Source organism: Scomber scombrus, chromosome 18 (genome assembly GCF_963691925.1).
Source record: "Scomber scombrus chromosome 18, fScoSco1.1, whole genome shotgun sequence".
Taxonomy (NCBI): domain Eukaryota; kingdom Metazoa; phylum Chordata; class Actinopteri; order Scombriformes; family Scombridae; genus Scomber; species Scomber scombrus.
In genome coordinates, this window is record NC_084987.1 from 19,900,221 (window position 1) to 19,922,829 (window position 22,609).

The window sequence follows — 22,609 nt, forward strand, 5'->3', positions numbered from 1 at the left end:
GCTGCACCACAGTTTGCATTGATGGTTAATTAGTTTAAGCATCATTAGAAATGAGGGGAAAAGAGACGGGGAACAAAATAAAAGAAGCATCCCTGCCAAACACAAACCAGGGATGTTGAAATTATGGCTTAAACCCCAGGCTGACAGGGTGCCCTAATTGATGTCCATTTTAATTGTAATAAATATCTTTTCAATTTTCAACTCTCCATTCTTCCTCACAGACTTTTTTGGCCCATCACGTCTCAATGGATAACTTATATTTTTGTTTATCTCTCGTCTTCTGGGAGAAACATGAGGAGCAAAACCTGGCGATATCATTATCAACTTTTTAAAAAACAGATTCAATTGCTTTTATCTAATTTGGTTTAGACATTGACTGGAATATGTTAATATCTGCTTTATTTCTCTGTGATCACATTATTTAAATATTTTTTATATTTTTTACAAATAAAACCACTATTCCTTTTCTGCTTGTTTCTGCATTGCTAGTTTTGGCCAGTAGAACAACACTATTGTGTACTCTTTCTTTCTGCCCCTAACCTGTGGTCCTCCCCTCTCCCCTCTCCCCTCTCCCCCTTCAGTTTTCTATTTGTGTCCATGTTGTAACTGCTAGGAGTGCAATGCGTCTGGAGAGCCAGCTTTAAAAGCTACATTACTGTAAATTACCAACACACACACACACACACACACACACACACACACACACACACACACACACACACACACACACACACACACACACACACACACGGATGTAGTAAAGACAGTGGAGCTGCACTTGGGGAAAAGAAAAGAGTTCAGTCACCATGTTATCTCATGTTACACAATAATGTCTCTTTAAATGTTATTTTAAATAAAATCGTAGTCACATAGAAATGAAAATCTATTACAAAAAACTAATCTAAACAAAGCCACAGGCTATAAAAAGATTTAAGGCTTAATTTACATTTTTAAAAATCTTAATGCTCTTGAAATATTATTTTTAGAAGTTGATTCAATCAATGTCAATGCAATTTTTGACTTCTCTGGAAGTCTCTTGAAGTTCGCAGAGCTTGCCCTTTCCTAAATCAGTCCAAACTGCTCTCTGTCCAGCTACTTTGGTCCAAGGCCCATGTCGTTGCAGTCAACAGGTTGTTGGGTTCATGTGCTCAAGGCATTAGTGTGCTATGCCCAGGCTGGCTGAGACCCAACTGTAACCCAGCCACTAGTACAATATTTGATCCACTTTACACCTCAGCACAGAAAATACACCTTAATGACACTCAGAGGGAGGCCACACACCTAAATGAATTACTGCAGGTTGTAATATACTGGTTTTGGGGTTTTTTAATTGACAGAAACCTGCAAGTAATGCATGAGCGTACACTTACTGCCATCAATTGCTGCATTTTTGTTCCACTTTAAGTGTAATTATTTCGAAGAATTAAACCAACTAGTCACAACCATTTTAAAAGTATTACATAATATAAATGTTGGACGGTTACAAGCACTGACACACAACAGGTATCCCACCTTGTCGGAGACTCTGACAGGCCTGGCGCTCTAATTCAAATCGTATGGCTCTCTCATCCATGTTGCTGCTGATTGGCTGAGGCCTGAAAGTGACAGGATCAATGCGGACAAAAGGCAGGTGTTCCAGCATGGTGAGTGCGATCCAGCTAAGAAATTATTCTGAATGGGACATCCACAAAGAGAAACAATGAGAAAAGGAAGCAGGCGATTGGTTACAGCTTAGTCCAGGCGTTGGTTTTACGCAGCAGTCGCAAGTCTGTACATCCATGAAACAGAGCAATTGAATCCTTTGTGACAAAAGTCAGTTGCTGGACATAGTTGTAAGTGAAAAAAAGGAAAATTATTCTTCAAAGCAAAGAAAAATATGGGAGGAAGTGCTCTGCAAAAAACAAGCCCTTCTTTTCAAAAAGTCCTTGATTAGATTCAATAAAACAACTCTTCAGTCTGCTCTATAATGTATCATAGAAATAAAATTAAAAGGCAACATCTAAATGCAAAAGCTATCAGAACTACTTCACAGCTTTAGAAGAGCTTCTCCTGTATTTGCTGCAGCTACAGGACTGACTAAGACGCGTGCATGGTCGTGTGTGTGTGTGTCAAGTGTCGTGAATCCGTGATCAGGCAGTCTGTCACAGCTGTTGCTGTACTCAGTCATTCAGCAGTTGACAGACACAAACAGGCACACACTAGCGTACAGGCAGAGCCCCTTACCTCCTCACCAAATTCCTCTCACTTAGCACTTCTGATCTGAGCTCAGTGTGGTGTCAGTGATATGCACCTGTGTGAGCACCTCTCTGCCGTCAAACCCCCAAACTTAAAATCATTACACAGACATGCACTAAAACACCTGCTGCTGCTCTGCATGTCTGCCATCTTCACTTTTTCGGTTTTTCAGCCCATCTGTCTGACATTTATGTTTTTAAATGTTCTTACTAACCATGTTCAAGCAAGTGTATTGAAAATCAGAAGGATAACTTGTTTAGTACAGTTTAGATGTAACACTCTTGTTACAACTTGCGCAGCACCAAACATTGTCAGATCAACTGAAATGCAGATCTTGACCCCTTGAGCCTCTGTCAAGTAAACAACAGGAAGCTATTCCAAAAGGAACAGTTTTTTGGATGTACAGGAATGTTGACATTTGATAGGCCGCAGCTACTCATGCATGACAAGCTTAGCATAAGAGTGTGCTGAGGGCAAGCTGCTCTTACTCAAGAGTCATGTGCTCTTCAGAGGGTAAAACTTGACAAGGACCATAGATAAGTCAATCGTGCTCAACTAAACCTTTTGAAATCTGATGACAAGAGAACAATCAGCAACAGATATTCTAATGAATGCAGTCAGGCTGACGTTTCCAAATTGTCACACAAATGAAAGTACAGTGAAAACTGAACTGCATCACAGTGGATGGAATTTTAACAGGTTGACTCCTAATAGTATCAACCAAATCCACAGTAAATTGGGGTTAGTTTTTTAAGCATTAAATCTTGATCTTGCATGTGATACAATTTTTTAGGATTTATACTCTATAAACTGTCTTTCCTTCTTGACTGCCTTCGTCTCTCACTGCCTTTAAGTCAGTATAAAGCACCTGTTCGCTTCCATTGACAGTTTCATTCATCTCCATTATTAAAGCCCTGTCCCAGGTGACATCAGATAATATGATGTGACATTAAAAGATGAGAGAGGGCCCTTTCAAGGTGAAAAAACAAAGCGCCCTTTCCTCATCTGTCACTTAGCATTATAATGAACCAATGGTGCTTGTCATGTTCACATTACGATGATGAAAAAAATATGTAGCGACGGCAGTGATTCAAAAACAAAGATAAAGAAAGCGCCAAGTTTATACATTTGTGACTCTATTACAGACAGCAAGCATAAAGGACTGTTTTGCTGAGCTGTTTCACACAAATAATGTTCTGTGTATCTATATGTTTATGTTATATATGCAGGATGATGTGTCTGTGTGTGCGGTTTTGTAACTGAGGGTGTTAATATGCAAGATGTGGTGTCCCCAGGCAATGAACTCCTCAGTCTGACAAGAGAGGGGAAAACGAATCAGGACTCTGATCCGCCATTACTTCAGATAAGGCCCCAACCAAAACGCTGGCAGGGATAATCCTGCTTTGCTGTGTGTGTGTGTAGGTGTGTGCGGTTGTTTAGTCTCAATATGTGTGACAATGTGTTTAACTCGTATGCACACTGGTGTGACTGTTTAATTCATCTAAAAGCAAGAGTAAAACTGCATTTAAAAATGCTTCATCGTTGTTTTAATCTAAGTCCATTGAAGTCTCTAAAGTGTGTCTACTGAATAACAGTGTGTCCTCCTATCAGTGATAAATACTGAGAGAAAAGCCACCAAATTGCTAAGGGCTCCAAGTGGGCCGTAAATCTCTTTCTCTCCCACACAGAGAGCTTGAGGTTTGTCTATCAGGAAAGGCAGATGTTAAACAGTGTTTATTAATAAACTGAAAGAGATCTCAGAGTAGTGGTTTGGAGAGGTGAAGTGTTAAAAGTGATGTATTTGTTTGAGAGCTGGACTTCCATGTTGCCATCTGTTTTCTTCAGGAGTGCTTGTGGAGGTAAAAGTGGGATTTTGTATCTGTACAATTACTTGAAGATCTCTGTAAATGCTATAGCATTTGATTAAAACAAATCTCAACTGAGGGATATCTGTCCAAGCTGAGCAGGCTCCATTTCTTGGTTGCGATGTGGCTAAAAGTTATTATGAAAGTTGATATGCGGCCTTGTGGAATCTCCAGGTCAAGAATAAACTCTCAAGCTCAAAAATTATTTGGGTGCCACTCACTTCAAGATTCACCCGGCCATTCATCTAAATCCTATCTAAATCTAGGAAATTGGTTTAAGTCTGCAGCCATGCTAGCACTAATTTAAGCTAAATGCTAATGTCACAACGTCAACATGCTCACAATTACAACACCAAGATGCTGATGTTTAGTAGGTATCATTTTTACCATGTTCACAATGATAGCTGCGATAGTTTTAGCATGCTAACATTTGCTAATCAGCAATACACACCAAGAACAGCTGAGGCTTGTGGAAATGTCATTAGTGCCAGATATTAAAAGTCCTACGTACTGGTGATGTTTTGACCTGATTATAACACCTGATGAAAAGTCAGAGTATTGCCAAAGTTATTACAATCTATCCGGAGAGGGACATAAATGTGTGTACCAGATTTCATGTCAATGAGACCATCCAGACATTTCAGTCTGGACCAAAGCAGTGGAGCATCCCTGTAGCATACTGCTACTAGTATGGCTAGTATGTTTAAGATATCCATAAAGCCCGTAATATATAGAAACTGTAAAGACCAGACGTTACTTTTAGTCAATGAACCTGATACAAAGCAGATTCAATGAAAACAATTTATAGCGTTTTGTGCCTAGACACTGTGAGACCTGTGTGCTTGGCCCTCTGAGCATTACAGCATGTCTGGCTAAGATGTTCTGTTACAGTATGTCACCAAGAGGACATTATGAGATTTGTGGTCAAAAGTCATTGCCAAAAGCAGTGGCCACATGTAAACTGTGTGTGTGTGTGCGTGTGCGTGTGCGTGCCTGAGTGTGTGTGTGTGTGTGTGTGTGTGTGTGTGTGTGTGTGTGTGTGTGTGTGTGTGTGTGTGTGTGTGTGTGTGTATTTAAAACAGAACCCCAACAACCCTCTTAAAGTAAAACTAAATTAAGGCATGACTCTTAGTCTGCAGTGCACAGAGGAATGGTCCCACCTACAAGACATCAACATAATACTACTGGATGCACAAGCGTCCTTTATGAGGCCATGGATTTGGTTCTCAATAGTTTCATCGTTGATTTGATATCATTTTAGCCATAAATTGTTTAATGGGTGAAAATTTAAATGTACTCTTATCTATAAATATTACAGGAGTAACTAAACTCTGACTATGAAATTTGTTATTTTCATATTTCCCACTGTTATTAATTCCTTGGAAGACATGTTCACCTCATCTACAGTTTCATCACCTTTACTCTTCCTGAGACAAGACAAAGCTGTAAACAAGTGTCAAATTAACTCCTAACTCCTCGTCTCCCTGGTGGAGTTGTCATTCATGTTATTACAACGGACTGTCCAATAAACAAATTACTACTGTCTATTAAGTTACTGTGATTTGTAATATTGAGATATACTGAGATGTCTAATATTTTATGTACTCTGTGCTGCTTACTGCTTTGTGTAAATTATCAAATCAGATGGTCCATTAACTTTTAAGAGGAAGGGCACACTGTATATTATATATCCTGCTTTTGCTCTGTATCTTTTCTCCGCTGACTCTAGGCTTGCACCCTATCCGCCCAACCTGATGCAACTGATTAAATCAGATGCCTATTTTTCAAACCACTCTATTCCCCACACTCCACTTTATATCAGTCTATCTCAAATATATCTTTCTTTTCAATTTTTTTCAAGCAGGCCACCGAGGAATGATACAGTCCAAAATGAAAATATAGTTATTAAGTATTGATCCACATGTCAGTCAAACTGACATCTGTATGAAAACCAGGGACAGAATGAGTTATGTCCATCTCAGTTTTTCTTCAAACTGTGGAAAATAATAGAAGCACATTTTGACAGCTATAAAAGGTGCATCAAATGTCTGTGTGTTTTATGGCAATAAAGAGTGTTGTAAATGGAGCTTAAACGTTTATGAGGTTGATAATTATTCTGTGTTTTTCCACAAACCCCTAACTAATTTAAGATTGAACTCTTCCTTTGACCTTATATTTAATTTTATTCTTCCATACTGCCCCCAACTTCTTCAGCCAATACCTTTTCTTCATTGTAAATCACCCCACCCCCGACCCCTCCTCTGATATTACATCTCTCTTTCCTCTTAACCTCTGTACTCTCTTCCACTGGTTTAAATAGCAAGACCAGCTGGTCACATCGCTATATCCAGAACCTCTTTATCTGTGCACAGTGGGGCTAAGGTTCCTCATAAAAAGGGTCCCCTTACACACACACACACACACACACACACACACACACACACACACACACACACACACACACACACACACACACACACACACACACACACACACCACGGAAAAGTTATTCAGGACTAATTAATGGGGTTTATGGGGATCTAAAACTAATGGTCTTATAATGGGCTAATTCTCATTTGTGTCTATGATACAAAAATGCTGGTTGTAGTACTTGTTTTGGCCAGAAGGTGGGCACATGCGCTATTTTTGAGAAGGGGGACTACTCTGTGTTTTCCTGTCTCAAACACTGGGTAACTTTCCCACGTTTCAGATTACTGCGTCAGCTGTGTACTGTAGCACATACTGTATGTTCCTATTGCACGCCTGAAAGAAGAAAAGAAAAAAAAGAAAAAACAAAATAACTTCTCTTCTATCTGGATCTCTCTGTATACATTAAATATTTATTTATACTAAAGACTTTAATTGGTCAAATGCTTGTGCACCACTGAAGGAGAAAAAAAACAGAAATAGTGCTGTAAATATCACTAAGACTCTTAAATTTTACTCATCTACATTCAAAAAATAAAAACTGATAATAAAGGTTTTAAGAGAATGGTTTAATTAGTCTTCGTGTGAAAGGATCATTTATGTGAAATGATCCATGTGAAAGGATCATTCATGCTCAACCGACAAAATCAGTCAAATGGGAAGTGGTTTTATTTGCATGCTTCATCAAAGCATCTTAGCACATGATAACTGGGCTATGTTTTGCAAACAGAAATACACACACAATTTGTCACCATTAATGCCAATGTTGGGTAAATCTTAAATGTTATCTGTACATGCAAACAAAACACATGCAAATCCAGCTAAATGTCTCTAGCTAGCGGAGTCTACGTTTCAACTGTGAAAAAGAACCATGGCTGTTATTTTAGGACCATCACTTGTGTTGAGTTACAGCAATCATGCCAGACCAATGCACATGTATACTGCATGTGCTGTTGCAATATGCAATATAGAGTATGTGTTGATTAGCTAGGTGGAGGGATGCATTGCTGTATCCAAGTCTTACAGTAGTTTTTCAAATCCTACTCGTAGACACTTAAAGCCATACACAATCATAAACAATAGCAATGTATTTGCACTACTCTTTGCAACAGTATCAAAAGAAAAAAATGAGGGACTTGGTTGCAGTTGGTTGCAGGCCTCTTATGCTGGACAGTGACTCTGAGTGTGTGGAAAAGTTTCAGAAATAGTGAAGTGTTCCTTTAAGAACCTCAACTAATAAGCATTATATTTATACTACCACACAAACTCAGACACAAGCCTTGGTGTTTGGGTCAAGTACTTTGCTGTTTTACCACCATTTCAACATGTGCACACTGAAATATGGTTTGTGAATATAACCTGTTTCTCTCAGTGGTTCAAGCCTGTGTGCGTGTGCCTGTGTGTGCTCTGTTTACAATGAGGTAATGCGAAGGGAAACCTAGTATGTCTGAAATGTAAACTCAGCTTGTAGCTCTAAAGATACTGGAAAAAATGACACACCCTCTCTTCCTCTAGAAACATTTGCTTGACAAGTTACTCATCTGAGTTTGCTAATAAATACAAAGAAAAAAGCCCATAATCATGCACAACAGACCAAATCAGTCAAATGAGGAGTGGTTTTATTTGCTTCATCAAAGCATCTTAACACATGATAACTGGGTTATCAGTAAGTTGCTGTGTTTTCTGTGCCATTTAAAGGACACTTTTATCAAACATCTTACATATGATTAAGTAAAAGCATTTAAATGTTGTTCTTGTGCACAAAATGGCACTTACCATTGTTCCTCTCTCTAATTGGCAGCAGGTTTGGGGCAGGATGCAGGGACAAATCTTGCAGATCATTGGTCACAGCTTCACTCTGAAAGCTGGTGATGGAGGCATCAGCATCTGGTCTCTGTGATGAAAAATACAGCCCAATCTCTTAATGCCTCATAAGTACGCACTGTCTTAACACTTCATATGAAAGCTTTATTTCACAGTTAGAAGTGCCTCCTGGGTTTTGTTTACCGTATATGGTGATGCTGATTCTCTGAGTCTTTTTGTCTGAGATCCCTGCTCAGAACCCTGTAAGGCGGGAGATGTCAAGCCTATAAGATATGATAAGAAATGTGTTCCTGTGTGCTCTATAAAACTAGGCCAAACAGAGAGGTTATAGCTCTCAGCCTGGGGCATATCATGTTACAGGTTGAAGCCAGCTCACAAGTGTTTAGAATAAAAAAAAAAAAACACAGAAAGACATTCTCTCTTGTGAGTCTCTTATTTAATTGCCACTACAGTCTCTGTGGTGACAAGGGAGAAAGGATGGTATATGGACCTTGGAAAGTGAGGAAATACATAAAAAAAGGAAGATGAAGGACCAATTGTCACATTTCATCTTGTTTAGGATTCTCTGGTCTTTTCTCAAATCAAAAGGTTAATGAGTAAATTAGGAACATCAGATCTTCCCTGCTGTTTGTATGTCTCCAGTAACTGAAGCACTATCATTCATCAGATCTTACCATTGGTGCAAATCTTTGTTTCAAAGCCAAATGTAACACAAACTAAGCTACTTGTACCCCACAGCATAAAGCTTAGTAGACCCCATGTAGTCCTGCCTCCCTGAATCTGCAGCTCTTTCTGTATCTAGCCTCTCCTTCCCCTCCTTTTACCACAGCTCTGACACATACACAGGTCCGTCCCTCTATCTCACTCTCTCTCTCAGTCTAAATGACTCATTCTTAGCTATATGAGCCTGTAGTTAACAGTGAAGACATAACATAGGTAACCAACACCCTGGTGTCCCTTACACAGATAATGTTATGCCACTATGTCGTTATGGCAACTCCCCATAAACAGGGAGAGATGCTGGAACAGTGAGGCTGATGAGCTGCTGTGTAAAATAAATAAATAAATAAATAAATCAACTCCACAAAAACCAACACATTACATAATAAACCATGCACATGCACAAACACACATGATGAAGTGAACAGTGGTGTGGATATGGTCATAATAAAGTACTACAATGAAACTGATCATTACAACAGATGCATAGAAGAAACAAAAACACAATGTTCTTCTTGAAAAAGTCTTGTAAAAGTAGAGAAAGCTCAAATGGTTGGTTTATCATTTTAATACAAGATTGTGAAAGTAATATTACTGCTTTTACTTTGTAACGTGTGTTGAAAGGAATGATCTTTTTGATTATCTTAAGAGGCTCACTGCTTACTACTCATCCTGGCTTATGTCCAAATATTTTTGGGATGAGCAAAACATGGCAAGATGTCAAGAGTCACTTATGGCTTGGGGCCTTCACTTTCCTGTGTCTTGGGAGATGTATAACTCTTGTGTCAACATACATGTACACATACTCTCAACATACTGTACATGTGTATGCAGTTGTATGTCTGTATGTAGTTATTTGGCATTGGCTGTTATCATATAAGCTGATCATTTCTTTATTCCTTCAGAAACTATAGTAGCTACATTTGTTCTTTGCTCACTGAGATGAGCGGATGCCACCCTGTGTATGCTCTATCTCTTGTGTTTTGTGTATTATTTCATACATGTGTGACGGCCCTGGGCCTCTATGGTAGAGGGGATGGTCTGCCTTGCCTGTTACTCCTGTGTTTCTCTCTTCCCCTAGATGGTCTGGTCCCTCCCTCCTCATCAAGTGATTGAGATCACCTGTTGGGAGCCTTTTTAAATCCTGGCGTGCCAAGATGTCACTCTCTCACTCTCTGGCCCTCCTGGAAGGCTGGTGCCTTTCAGGCTCCTTATGTTTAGTTTAGTTTGTTTTATTGCGTTAAGAAGTAGCCTTGGTTCATGTTATTTCGATGTTAAAATTATTGTTTGATTCATTTTTGTTAACTTTAATAAATTACTTTCATTTGAGCTCTTGCCGTGTGGTCCTCCCTGCTTTGTTGTGCTCTTAAACGAGCTGGGCATAACAAGTGGGGGCTCGTCTAGTTAGAACCTGGGAAATGTTATAGTTTCTGATAAGTTTGAGCATTTGGCTTTGGTTGGGAGGCCCACCGGAGTAGTTCTTTTGTTTAGATGGAACAGGTAGAGTTTGAAACTTTGCTTTAGTTTTTCATGGTGTTAAACTGCATGTGATCGGTGTAGCCAAGAGACTGGTAAGTTTGGGTTATGCGGTGCATAGCTGTGGGATGGTTGTAGCTGAGTAGCTGGGCTATTTTTCTGTCTGGCAGGAGCATTTTCTTGTGTCCCCCAGGTAGGCTGTAGCAGCAGTTATCTCACAAGGAGAAGCTGTTGGTTTGTTGTTTTCAGGGCTGTTTGTTATTTTTGTGTGTTGTCCGCGCGGCTGGCAGCATTTGGCTCGGGAGCACCCCTAAGTATTGGCTGGGGGCAATCTGCCTTCCCCAATACAGACGGTTTGTAGGTGCATAAATACCCACCGCCAGTACACACATGAAGACTAGGGAGCAGTTAGTAAGTTTGGGCTAGGCAGTTAGGAGGGGGCGCTCCTATCACTCATCATCCCTGCGGTTGTGTGCTGTGTGACTCAGGCTGCCTTGTGGTTGCTTTTTGAATAGGTTCAGGTATTTAACTGGATGTATTTTTGATAGGGTTAATGATGGACACTGACCATAGTAATCCGTTGGTCTCTGAGTTTTTGGAAAGACCAGCTCGCAGTACATTAGCTCAGTTTAGAAAGTCAGATCTACTTGAGTTGGCTACATTGTTGGGATGGTCAAAAACTGATCAGGTGCCACGGAAGGTAGAGCTAAGGGACATCGTGGAAGGGTTAGCGGTGTCGGCCAAGCTTTTGACGGTGGTTCAGGTTCCAGTGGCTCCATCAGTTTCTGAGCTTTTTGGTGGGACTTTGTCTTTTGACCAGTATATGCAGTTGGAGAGGGAAAAGGCAAACAGGGAGAAAGCGAGACTACAGTTTGAATTGGAACATGAGAAGATCAGAGCTGAAGTGGCCTTGGAAAGGGAGAGATTGCAGGTTGAGCAATTGAAGCTAGCGCTGATAAGGGACGGTAAAGCACAGGAATCGTTGTGGACTGGAGGAAGAAGTGAGTCTGCAGGGGGGCGTAGTGGTTTGGATATTGCTGAGAGCTTGCGTATTCTCCCGAAGTTCGATGAGAAAGACCCAGATACATTTTTTGCATTGTTTGAGCGGGTGGCAGATGGTAGAGGATGGCCAGATAGTCACAGGACTCTTATGTTGCAGTGTGTTTTCACTGGCAAGGCCCAGAGAGTTTTTTCTGCCCTTAGTTCGGCTGAAGGTGGCGATTATGCTACAGTTAAAGGGGCGGTTCTGAAGGCGTATGAATTAGTTCCTGAGGCGTATAGGCAGAGATTTCGAAATTGGAAGAAAGGGGACAAGCAAACACACATTGAATTTGTGCAGGATATTTTGGCCCATTTCTCTCGCTGGTGTTCTGCCTCTGGGGTGGACAATTATGTGGATCTCTGTGACTTGATTGTGTTGGAACAATTTAAGAGTTCTTTGCCGGCTCATCTTGCTACATACATCAATGAAAGGAAGGTCAAAACAGCATCGGCAGCGGCAGTTCTTGCTGACGAGTATGTTTTAACACATACTGGTGGCTCAGGTTTTGGTCGGGCCCACAGAAATGAGCAGCAGAGGGATGATTTCAGGGGTAGGCCTAGTAGGAATCTAGGGGTTGCCCAAGAACCAGTTCATCCATCAGTGAGGCATGTTCCAGGAACAAATGGGAGGTTTGATCCAGCTAGGGTTTGCCATGTATGTAAAAACAAGGGACACTGGAAAGGGGAGTGTCCAATCAGTAAGACAGGACAGACATCAGCAGATTCTAGTGTATATGTTAAGTCTGCTGGACTTGTCCTCTGCACAAAATATTGAGTCTGAGTCGGGTTTTCCTGGAGCAAATTCTTCATCTAAAAGTGTTGAGATGTATGCACCATTTGTTTCAGAGGGCTTTGTGTCCTTGGATGGGAAAGACAAGACCCCTGTTAAGATTCTGCGAGACACTGGGGCTACTGAGAGTCTCATTGTGGAGGGCATTTTGCCTTTTTCAACCGGTACTGCTACTGGAAGTAAAGCTCCGGTAGTTGGGGTGGGGTTGATTCCACTGTTGGTTCCGGTGCATCATTTTCATTTTTTCTCAGATCTTGTTTGTGGAGAGGTAGATATGGGTGTGCGTCCCCAGTTGCCAATCCAAGGAATAGACATTATTCTGGGGAACGACTTGGCTGGTGCAAGGGTCTGGAAAGATGGTCCGCCCCTAGTGTATGTGAGTTCACCCTCTCAGGTGTCTGGAAAGCCGGATGATTGTGCTAGGCAGTATCCTAAGGTTTTTTCTCCCTGTGCAGTGACACGGGCAAGAAGTAAAGCTACGCTAGCGCAGACACAAGGGTCTGAACAGATTCAGTTTTCTCAGGCAGGGGATTCTGAGAAAAAGGGAGTCTTGCCTTCTGTCAGCAGTCACAAATTGGGGTCTGTGAGGCCATTAGCCACATTTGAGGTGGTGCCTGCAGAGGATTTTGATGTTCCATCAGAGCCTATTCTTACAGGGAGACTCAACAATTCTGCATATTTGAACTGTTTGGACAGTCAGTTGAGTTATTTGTCGGATACTCAGCAGTTAGATGTGGTGCAGTTGTTGCATTCTCACTTGTCTCTCTTCTCAGATACTCCCTCAGTTACCAACCTGATTGAGCATGACATAGAAGTAGGGGATGCTCGGCCTGTTAGCCAACGTCCTTACCGGATGCCTGTAGGGAAGCGTCAGCGGATGGAGAAGGAGGTAGAGTACATGTTACAACATGGAATAGCTGAGCCAGCATGCTCCAGCTGGGCTTCTCCATGCCTGTTGGCAGATAAGGCAGATGGGTCTGATAGATTTTGCACAGATTTCAGAAAGGTAAATGCTGTCACCAAACCTGATGTCTATCCAATGCCTCGTATGGAGGACTGCATCGATCAGGTGGGGGGTGCAAAATTTGTGACTAAGCTGGACCTTTTGAAGGGGTATTGGCAGGTGCCATTGACAGCTAGGGCTAAGGAAATTTCATCATTCATCACACCCTGGGGGTTGTTCTCATATTCTGTAATGCCTTTTGGGCTGAGAAATGCCCCAGCAACATTTCAGCGCCTTATGAACAGGGTTTTGGCTGGTTTGTCTGGGTGTGCAGCATATTTGGATGATGTGGTGGTGTTCAGTGACACCTGGGAGGCCCATGTTCAACGTTTGCAGGCAGTGTTTGACAGGTTGGTTGAAGCAAATTTGACTGTGAACTTGACAAAGTGTGAATTTGCAAAAGCGACAGTGACATATCTGGGTAAGGTGGTAGGCCAAGGGGTAGTTCGTCCTGTGCAGGCTAAGGTGGAGGCGATCGCTAAATATCCTGCACCAACATCCAAAAAGGAACTGATGCGGTTCCTAGGGCTGGTAGGGTATTATCGCAGTTTTTGCTGCAATTTCTCCACTGTAGTGGCTCCAATGACGAACCTCTTGAGAAAAAATACTCCATTTATCTGGTCTCCATACTGTCAAGTGGCTTTCACGGGTGTGAAGAAACTGATTTGTTCTGCTCCTGTCCTTACAGCTCCAGTGTTTGACAGACCTTTTAAGGTACAGGCGGATGCAAGCAACATTGGTGCTGGGGCTGTTCTCCTGCAGGAAGGGGTGGGGGGAATTGAACATCCAGTTTGCTTCTTTTCACGTAAGTTTAATCGTCACCAGTTGAATTATTCAGTTATTGAAAAGGAGACATTGGCATTGATTTGGGCACTAAAATTTTTTGAAGTTTATGTTGGTCCATCATTGCCGGTGACAGTTTATACAGATCATAACCCTTTGACTTTTCTGTCTACTATGCAGAATGGTAACCAGAGGCTTATGCGCTGGTTGCTATTTCTCCAGCCATATACATTGCAGGTATGTCATGTGAAAGGTCGGGATAATGTGATGGCTGACGCATTGTCTCGAGCTCCTGTTTGATGTACCGAAGACCTTTTTCAGTAGGGGTCTTCGTTTTATGGGGGGGGGTGTGACGGCCCTGGGCCTCTATGGTAGAGGGGATGGTCTGCCTTGCCTGTTACTCCTGTGTTTCTCTCTTCCCCTAGATGGTCTGGTCCCTCCCTCCTCATCAAGTGATTGAGATCACCTGTTGGGAGCCTTTTTAAATCCTGGCGTGCCAAGATGTCACTCTCTCACTCTCTGGCCCTCCTGGAAGGCTGGTGCCTTTCAGGCTCCTTATGTTTAGTTTAGTTTGTTTTATTGCGTTAAGAAGTAGCCTTGGTTCATGTTATTTCGATGTTAAAATTATTGTTTGATTCATTTTTGTTAACTTTAATAAATTACTTTCATTTGAGCTCTTGCCGTGTGGTCCTCCCTGCTTTGTTGTGCTCTTAAACGAGCTGGGCATAACACATGTGATTAGTATTTTCAGACAATTTCCATGACAGTGACCTGACCTTTATATTCAAATTATATTTTAACACAAATTAGTTGTTTTAACTTAATATGTTACAATACGACATTTACATGTCTAAATACTAAGCATCATGTATTAGACAATACTGAGTACAGCTCTAATTCAGTACATCTACCGACAAGGTCATTAAATAATGCTAATTGAATTAAATGATAAAAGCTATACCAATACAAAAAGCTTTTCCAACCCACTCTCCCCCTAGAAAGTATTGTTTAGGCTTTACAACAATTTTTGCTGAGTTCATGCATTTTTTACTATACGTCCCAATATGATTTACTGCTGAGTGCATCACATAATTAAAAGACTGATCCTCAATATTGGTGCCATACAAAATAATATGTGTAAGATGAGAACATCAGGAAATCATCCATTTTGACATGTTAACATATTATTTTTTTATAAATACCTTCAACAGACAAGATATATCCAGAAACCATCAACCACCTATCAATTGCTCCACCATACCCTACTTCTTTCTCCTTGAAACAAAGACAAAAGGGACAAAGGCTGTTTTCATGTTCATGATCTGTGGCTGACTCATTCTGAAACACTCTTTCCCTTGTACAGATCTGACAAGACTGGACTGTCATTTTTTCCATTGTAAGGATATAAATATATTTAAATTGAAATCACAACTCCATCTCCCAGCTACAGGCAGTACAAACATTACATAATATCACTGACTATAATGTAAAGTTGCTGTGTAGCACCATTAAGACATTCTAACAGTACAGGTTATTTTTGTAATTTTCATGGCCTTTTCTGTTGATTTCAGAAAACACTGACCTCTGGCATGGTCTGCAGGCACTACCACAACATTTGTGAACTACAACTAATAAATCAAATTTTCCCTTCCTGAAGTAGCCCCAAACAGGTTTATGGTTATGTCTGCGGATATGGCAACTGATATGAGCTCTACTCTGCTCTTTGCTCTTCTTGATTCACAAACACATCTGCCTAAATGTGTTTGAGAGTCTGGCTTATAAGAAGTGGCTCTGTTTCTGAAACCCTCTGAGAGTGGCTCACTGCATCAGGCTAATTGAAAAGTCAAAAATCACTAAAGCAAGGACTGGGGGGGTGTTGTGCATTTAAGTGTTCCTGCAGACTTTCACCAGTCTTCCTGACACAAAGATTAGTGCCAGTGACACTGGCGAGTATGCCAGCAGAACTTCTTCTCAGGTGGTTGAATAGCTTCAGAAACTCCCTCCTACAACACCTCTCCGATGTCAGATATGGGAAGCTGTGTGAGACAGTTTCTGTAACTTCTGACATCTGACAGTCATATCTTTTTCACAATGACTTTTCACACATATGATCGGTCAGCTGTGCAGAGGCGAGAAATTAGCTGAATAGAAACTTCTCAGGTCCTCTTTTTTCATTCTTGACACAACTATTTGTGTCGCTGTTCATGTGAACAAGTACAACACTATAAATACCAGTGGTTCAGCCAGACCACTTGCTAAGCCCGTACCAAGTCCCATAGCAAATGTAGCAGTGACACCTTCAGTCCTCAGTCTGTGTCTACACAGGGTGTGTTCAGGTACAGTATTGAGTGTAGGTCACCCATATTTTGGTAAAGCTCAGAGCTCAAAACACTACTCTTCTTACACATGTAAAACAGAGGAAAATTGACTAAAGTGTAAAAAAACCCCTGCTGGTTGCGATTACACTCCTATGGCAAAGACTGATGCTGCTCTCCCCCATAAAACTGCAGCTACATATTTTTTATACAGATAGAGCAAACATGATATTATGTGTTAATCAGTGAGCTTTAGTCGTGCTAGTGAGAAGACTTTTTTTTTAATCTTTTAGCAGAACCATGAAGCTGTTTCCCCCTGCTTTGAGTTTTCATGCAAAGGTAAGCTAACTATCTCCGGGACAAGACAGTGAAATCAGCAGTTAAGTATATTTCAAAGTGTTCTTTATTAAAACTCACAATGTATCAAACCTGCCTGTTAGAACTGCTTTCAAAAGAAAGGAGAATTAATATTAAATATTAGCCTTCATCAGGGTCATCACCTGATGAATAGTAAAAAAAAATGTCTTCATCATGGAGGATGGAAGTGACCCTGAAAGACATTTGGTCAGTAAAGCATGATGAAATTTAAAAAATAAAATAAAATAAAATATAAATCAGTCCATTTCACACATTTCAACAGACTGAACTGTTCATCCAGGCGACAAGAACATGACTTCTAAAAAGAGTCCATCAGCCCTGGACCCCGAGAAGTTGGCCAGGCAGCTGAGCAACCACCAGATAAAGAATGAGGCTCTGGGATTATAGGTTGAGGTGATGAAGACTCATGTCCAAACTGCAGAGCAACACATCACCTGTCAGGAGGAAAAAAACACTGAGCTCTCCACCAGGCTGGAGAAAATAAATCTCTGTGGAAACAGGTGGAGCTTTTAACCACCAAGCTCCAGGATGAGAGGGGCGAGAGACTAACTGATCTGATCTGCTTCAGACAGAGAGGGCCACCCATCAGGATGGACAGACCTCCACCAACCTTGAGCTTGCCACTCAGCTCCAGGCTGAAAGAGAGGCAAGCCAGGCCCTGCAAGTAGAAACTGCCAAGCTCAAAGAAGAGCTGAAGGGGCAGAAGTACAAGGCCCTAGACAGGCTGTCTATCTCCTTTTAGAAAAGGAAATCTCTTAGGAGAATTTACCAAGGGTAAAAAAAGAAGAACTCAGTGTGGAAAAGAATCCACCACTTCCTCAATTTAAGGAGGAAAAGGAAAGAGAGTCTAAATCTATCAACCGCAGTAGCTCAGCCCCCTCTCTCCATACTTAATGTTCAAGAGCAGTTGAAAATAAAACAGCCCGCTGTGTTTGCTTTTTTGATCCAGTGTTTCAAGTAGGTGGACAGTTAAACATTAAAGACACTGAGAAATTGGCTAAGATCTACAACCAGAGCTTCATATTGAAATCCATATTTACTAAACAAAATCTACAGCGAATAAACTGACGTTTTAGTCAAATAGGCTATCTGATACAGATTTTCTTAAATAAATAAAATGTCAAGTTCGAGTTCCACACATAACTTATACAGTAGATATAGATATTTATTTTGCCAGTATTTCACTTAGAGTAGGCAACAAAAGTGGTTAACTGCAGGTTAAAAATAAATAAATAAAGATAATGATCATCTTAATGATAATGATCACAGATTAATTAGTAGCCCTGTATAGTTAACTATCACAGTAGAAACACCACACTGAGGGATTTTCCCTCTTTTCTGAGAACAGGCTGACAAAAGCGACACTGCCTTAATTCATGTATCCTGTAACGCATATACTGTATTTAAAAAAATTAAACCTCTTTTCTTTCTTTGCCCTCAAAGCTACCACTAGATGGCGAAAGAATCCGGCACCGCGGTGTCTGCAGGGGGAACCAATGTTTCTGTCGTACAGGAGGTGGTCATTAATAATGACGGACCAATATGGCGGCCAAACAGACTTCAAAACAAGTGGGAGGTGTAGCTAAAACGTGTTATTAACCTCTAGTTTGGTGGATTTTAAATGTAATAAAGTCCATATTAAATATAACGCCTATGAAATGCATTCAGTCGAGTACAGTAATAGGAAACAGATGTAAACGAGTGCTACCTTAAACGCAGCTTTCTATTGAGAGTCTCTGGACACACGTCAGTAAAGTTGTTTAGTTCATTATTATATCATTATGTGGGGTGAGATTGAACCTCCTGTTAAAACACAGCCCAGGTTGTCTGAGAGGGATGAGCAGAGAAGATTACCAGAAGACACGGTGACACCGGCACAAGAACACAGCCCCGCAGACTGTCAGCAGCTCCCGCAACACACCAAGCAGCTCCCGCAAGAGACCCAGCAGCTCCCGCCAGAGACCCAGGTGAGACCACCAGCATGAACTACATTCAGTCTTACTAAGCACTCATTTAGTTTTCCTTAAGAGGGTTTTTGAAGGTAGAAGTCTTAGATTTGTTCACAGAAGTATGCAATGTTTTTTTCTAGCTTGTCACTGTCAGTAATGTTTTTATGTGATTTTGGCAAAACATCTTTGGGAAATCTCCAGTTTCATTGTTCCGGATCTCTGACTTTAAATGAATTGCCCATTAATTCATATTAGTCATTTTTAATTGGTTAGTCTATTTATGCAATCATTCATTGTTTTGCTGCGTATCCACATGCAGGTCATGATGAATTAGTAATCATTTATATTATTGGGAATGATTGTTATACTGCCACAAAGTAATGCGAAAAATATGAAGTGAGTTTAAATAAAATGACATTTCTTTCACCTTGCGTTTTGGTAAACAATTCTAGCCCTCATCATCATAATGTTTTTTTATTGATATCTTTCATACTTAGGCCATGTAATCAATATTAAATTGCATTCTTTTTGGTATTAAAATGTCTTTAAAAGTCCTACATTTATTTTGTTGAAATATGCAAAAAACTCTTTATTTATATACCACATTTCATTACAGGTATGTGCCCCTATCATATAATGCAAATACCTGCCAGCTACACTCTGTTATTGTCATCATTCTGTTTACACCGACTGTGTTTCTGCTTATCTTGCATGCACCAGGCTGTGTCCCGTTCCGTGACTGACATGTTGGAAACCATAGTGCTGAGTGGAAGCCTAGTGAAGAGCCAGCAGATCGGAGATGCTGAACTGACCCCAGAGGAGTGCAGAAAGGAGCTGCTGAATCAGTTCAGGAGCAAACCGCTGGTGTTCCTGGAGAGGTACCATGTATGTGTACACAGCCCAATGTGTGCATGTGTCCCACACGTCCTTATATAAACACTGGTACATTAGGTGCATCAAATTATACATTCACATACACTGATTCAATTAAAAGTATAAAACAACCACTTTTGGATACTTGTGTACTGCTAAGGCAGTGAGGTTTAATGTATCAGAGGGGTTACATATAGTAAAGCCTATGTGCTGCCCTATCTGCCCCTATCAGAGATACGACTCGGAAATTAAGACTGGCTCTTAAACATTTTCTCATAGTGCTTGACTTCATACACACATGTTAAATGGTCCCTTAGTGATTCCTTACATTTTTGGGATTTGTAGTAAGCTCCCTAGAATAAGTTGTAACTTGTTGCATTCAGCAGGTATAGAGAGCAGTAATGACAGTTAATGGGCACACTACATGTCAACAAGTCATTCCAACTCTTCCTCCATTTCCAGGCCTGCCTGAAAACCCAGCATCTGTCAGAATTTACCCACGTCAGCTCAGACCCACGTGCTCAGTACTACAGCAAAGTGATACAGAGACGAGCTGCAGGATGCACCAACAGGACCAGGGTCCGAAACCATCGCTACGCTGCCCTCAGGGCCCTGCAGAATGGTAGGGGCTTTGATTTTCAGCAGCATCAAAAAATATACACCCAGTGTATTGATTCATCTCAGTTAAGACATTTTTAGCAAAGGAATGAATTTGAACCAAGCTACAGAGTGTTGGTTTTATCTGATGAGGTACATATCACCTGTAAAATGAATTTGTCCACTACACACAAAAAAAGCTTTGCTGTTGACTTTTTCTTATGTCATTTAAATGTGAAATATTGACTTAAGACCTGTGCCTGTGTAACTTAGCTAATTTCTGCCCATTTTCTCAATACACCAATCACTGGTCTTGAAATACAAGAATTGCACCCAACTTGTGATTCCTCTGTTCTTCATGCACTGTCTCCTTTCCCAGAGGGTCAGTATTTCAGTGAGGAACAGATGCGTATGAGGGAGCCACTGCTATATGAACAGTATATCGGCCAATACCTGACAGATGAGGAGGTGAGAAGAGAAGTTGCAGTGCTAGTGTTGCCATACACAAGGATATACAGTAATTTTCATGCATAACTAAATAGTTGAGTTTAGATGGTTTTAAACACAGTTTCTAAATGCTTTCATTAATGTTTTAGGTGCTGGAGCGCTCCCAGGAGGCCATGATGGACGGTGCACAAGGGGGACCAGGAGCACCCGGGGGAGGCACAGGAGGGCTCGCACACCTCCTCCTCAACTCCTACCAGGAGCGTCTCATCCAGGATCGCCTGCAGGAGGAACAGGAGAGAGAAGAGTGCACACAGGAGGAGGAGGATGAGGAAGATGAAGGTGAAGCTTAAGTCATAAGATATAAGACAGGAAATGCACAAAACACCAACTATGAGTGTGAAAACATGCCTGTGGATTTAGTTTCTGTGTTCTTGCTCAGGTAGAAAGACAAAGAAGAAAACTAGTTGTGTTTTTGTTCTCCCTCAGCTGTTTTACTACTTCTCTCTCTGCTCTACTCACCAGCCTGTCTTTCTGTTTTTCCGCTGCAGATAACACAGTCCAGGAGAAGGCATGCGAGCCAACCTCTGAGGAGAAGGCTCTGCTCAGGGAGGAGTTCATCAGTCAGATGCACCAGCGCTTCCTTGATGGCAAAGACAAGGATTTCAACTACAGGTCAGCCACACCACCACTGATCAGACATTCAGTCTGGTTGCATTAGAGTTTAGAAGATTAGATCTAGCTCTAGATAAAACCATTCCCCCTTAACCCTAACATACCGTTCTGGTCAAATTTGACCCGCTTTGAAAAAATTCAATACATTTAAATCATTATTGCTATGTTATATTTCCATGTCTTAGGTAAAATAGGACATGATATTTGTGTGATAGTAGGTGTTGTGTCTCCAAAAATGAGTGGTTTAAAACCTAAAAAATACACTCTTTCTGCTCTTTGAAACATTAATCAAGGTTTGATCACCCATGTAGTGATCAGTCAGATCGGCTATTGATGTTTTCTAAACAGATCTGTGGTTCAAAATTTGGTATAGACACTTTTTATGAGGGGAATCTTAGACCAGGTCAAAACTGACCCAGAACATACTACGAGGGTGTAGAGTATGAACAGTATGTAAGGGTTAAGTATTGCTACATAAACATCTACTTAATCCTGATGGAGACATTTTGGACTTTAAATTAAGAAAAAAAAGATTTAAGAAGAAGACTATGAAGACTTATTTCATATTTTACGGAAAATGCAGCAGAAAGTTATTTGACAGTAAATTACCACTGTGTGAGCAGGCTTGGTGGAAATGTTATTGTTGTGACAATAAAGAGATTTTGGTGCTGAATTTATAAGCTCATAAGCACAAATAAAAGCCTGTTTAAACACTTTGTACAGTAACTTCATTTATAGCTGTAGTGTAGTGGTAATTTAGTCATTAAGACACAAAGTAATGAAGAGATAGTATAGTAGCTAACTAACAGTGAAATGTGTGTGTGTTTTTTATAGTGAGGTGGATGATAACCCAGACTACGACAACCTGGACATAGTCAACAGAGATGCGGAGGAAAAATATTTTGATGAAGATGATGAGGAGGAGGAAGAAGAAGAAGAAAACATGATAGAATAGTTGCTGTTGTAATAGTAATAACTATTTAACAGTTTCTGCTCTGAGGGAACTGTGAATAAAAATGTACAAAATAATATGTATTCTTTTTTTTAAAGTTACATCTGAATGTTTAACAGCTGGTAATAAATATTGTTTTGTGTTTTTTTTTGCAATTTGTATGACTCTGATCTTCTTTCACCAATCATACAGAAACAGAACAGTCTCTACATTCTGCCTTGTATACACAGTGTAGCGCTTAACCTTAGAAATACAACAGCAG

At 40.7% G+C, this 22,609-nt stretch overlaps 1 protein-coding gene across 1 annotated transcript; it reads left to right on the forward strand.

Moving 5' to 3' along the window:
• The first annotated feature begins 18,415 nt into the window (after nt 1-18,415).
• Nucleotides 18,416-22,502, forward strand: ccdc97 (coiled-coil domain containing 97). The gene is made up of 7 exons (XM_062438083.1): nt 18,416-18,824; nt 19,527-19,691; nt 20,142-20,301; nt 20,656-20,744; nt 20,873-21,062; nt 21,272-21,395; nt 22,230-22,502. Exons 1-7 carry the CDS (start codon nt 18,639-18,641, stop codon nt 22,348-22,350), a joined length of 1,035 nt encoding a protein of 344 aa, XP_062294067.1. The 5' UTR covers nt 18,416-18,638; the 3' UTR covers nt 22,351-22,502.
• Nucleotides 22,503-22,609: the final 107 nt, after the last annotated feature.

Bases quoted from the DNA above. Each gene is read 5' to 3' on its own strand.
- ccdc97 (XM_062438083.1), top strand. From the start codon at position 18,639: ATGTGGGGTGAGATTGAACCTCCTGTTAAAACACAGCCCAGGTTGTCT. The intron at 20,302-20,655 runs GTAGGGGCTTTG...CTCCTTTCCCAG, and splicing joins CCTCAGGGCCCTGCAGAATG to AGGGTCAGTATTTCAGTGAG. The intron at 20,745-20,872 runs GTGAGAAGAGAA...TTAATGTTTTAG, and splicing joins AATACCTGACAGATGAGGAG to GTGCTGGAGCGCTCCCAGGA.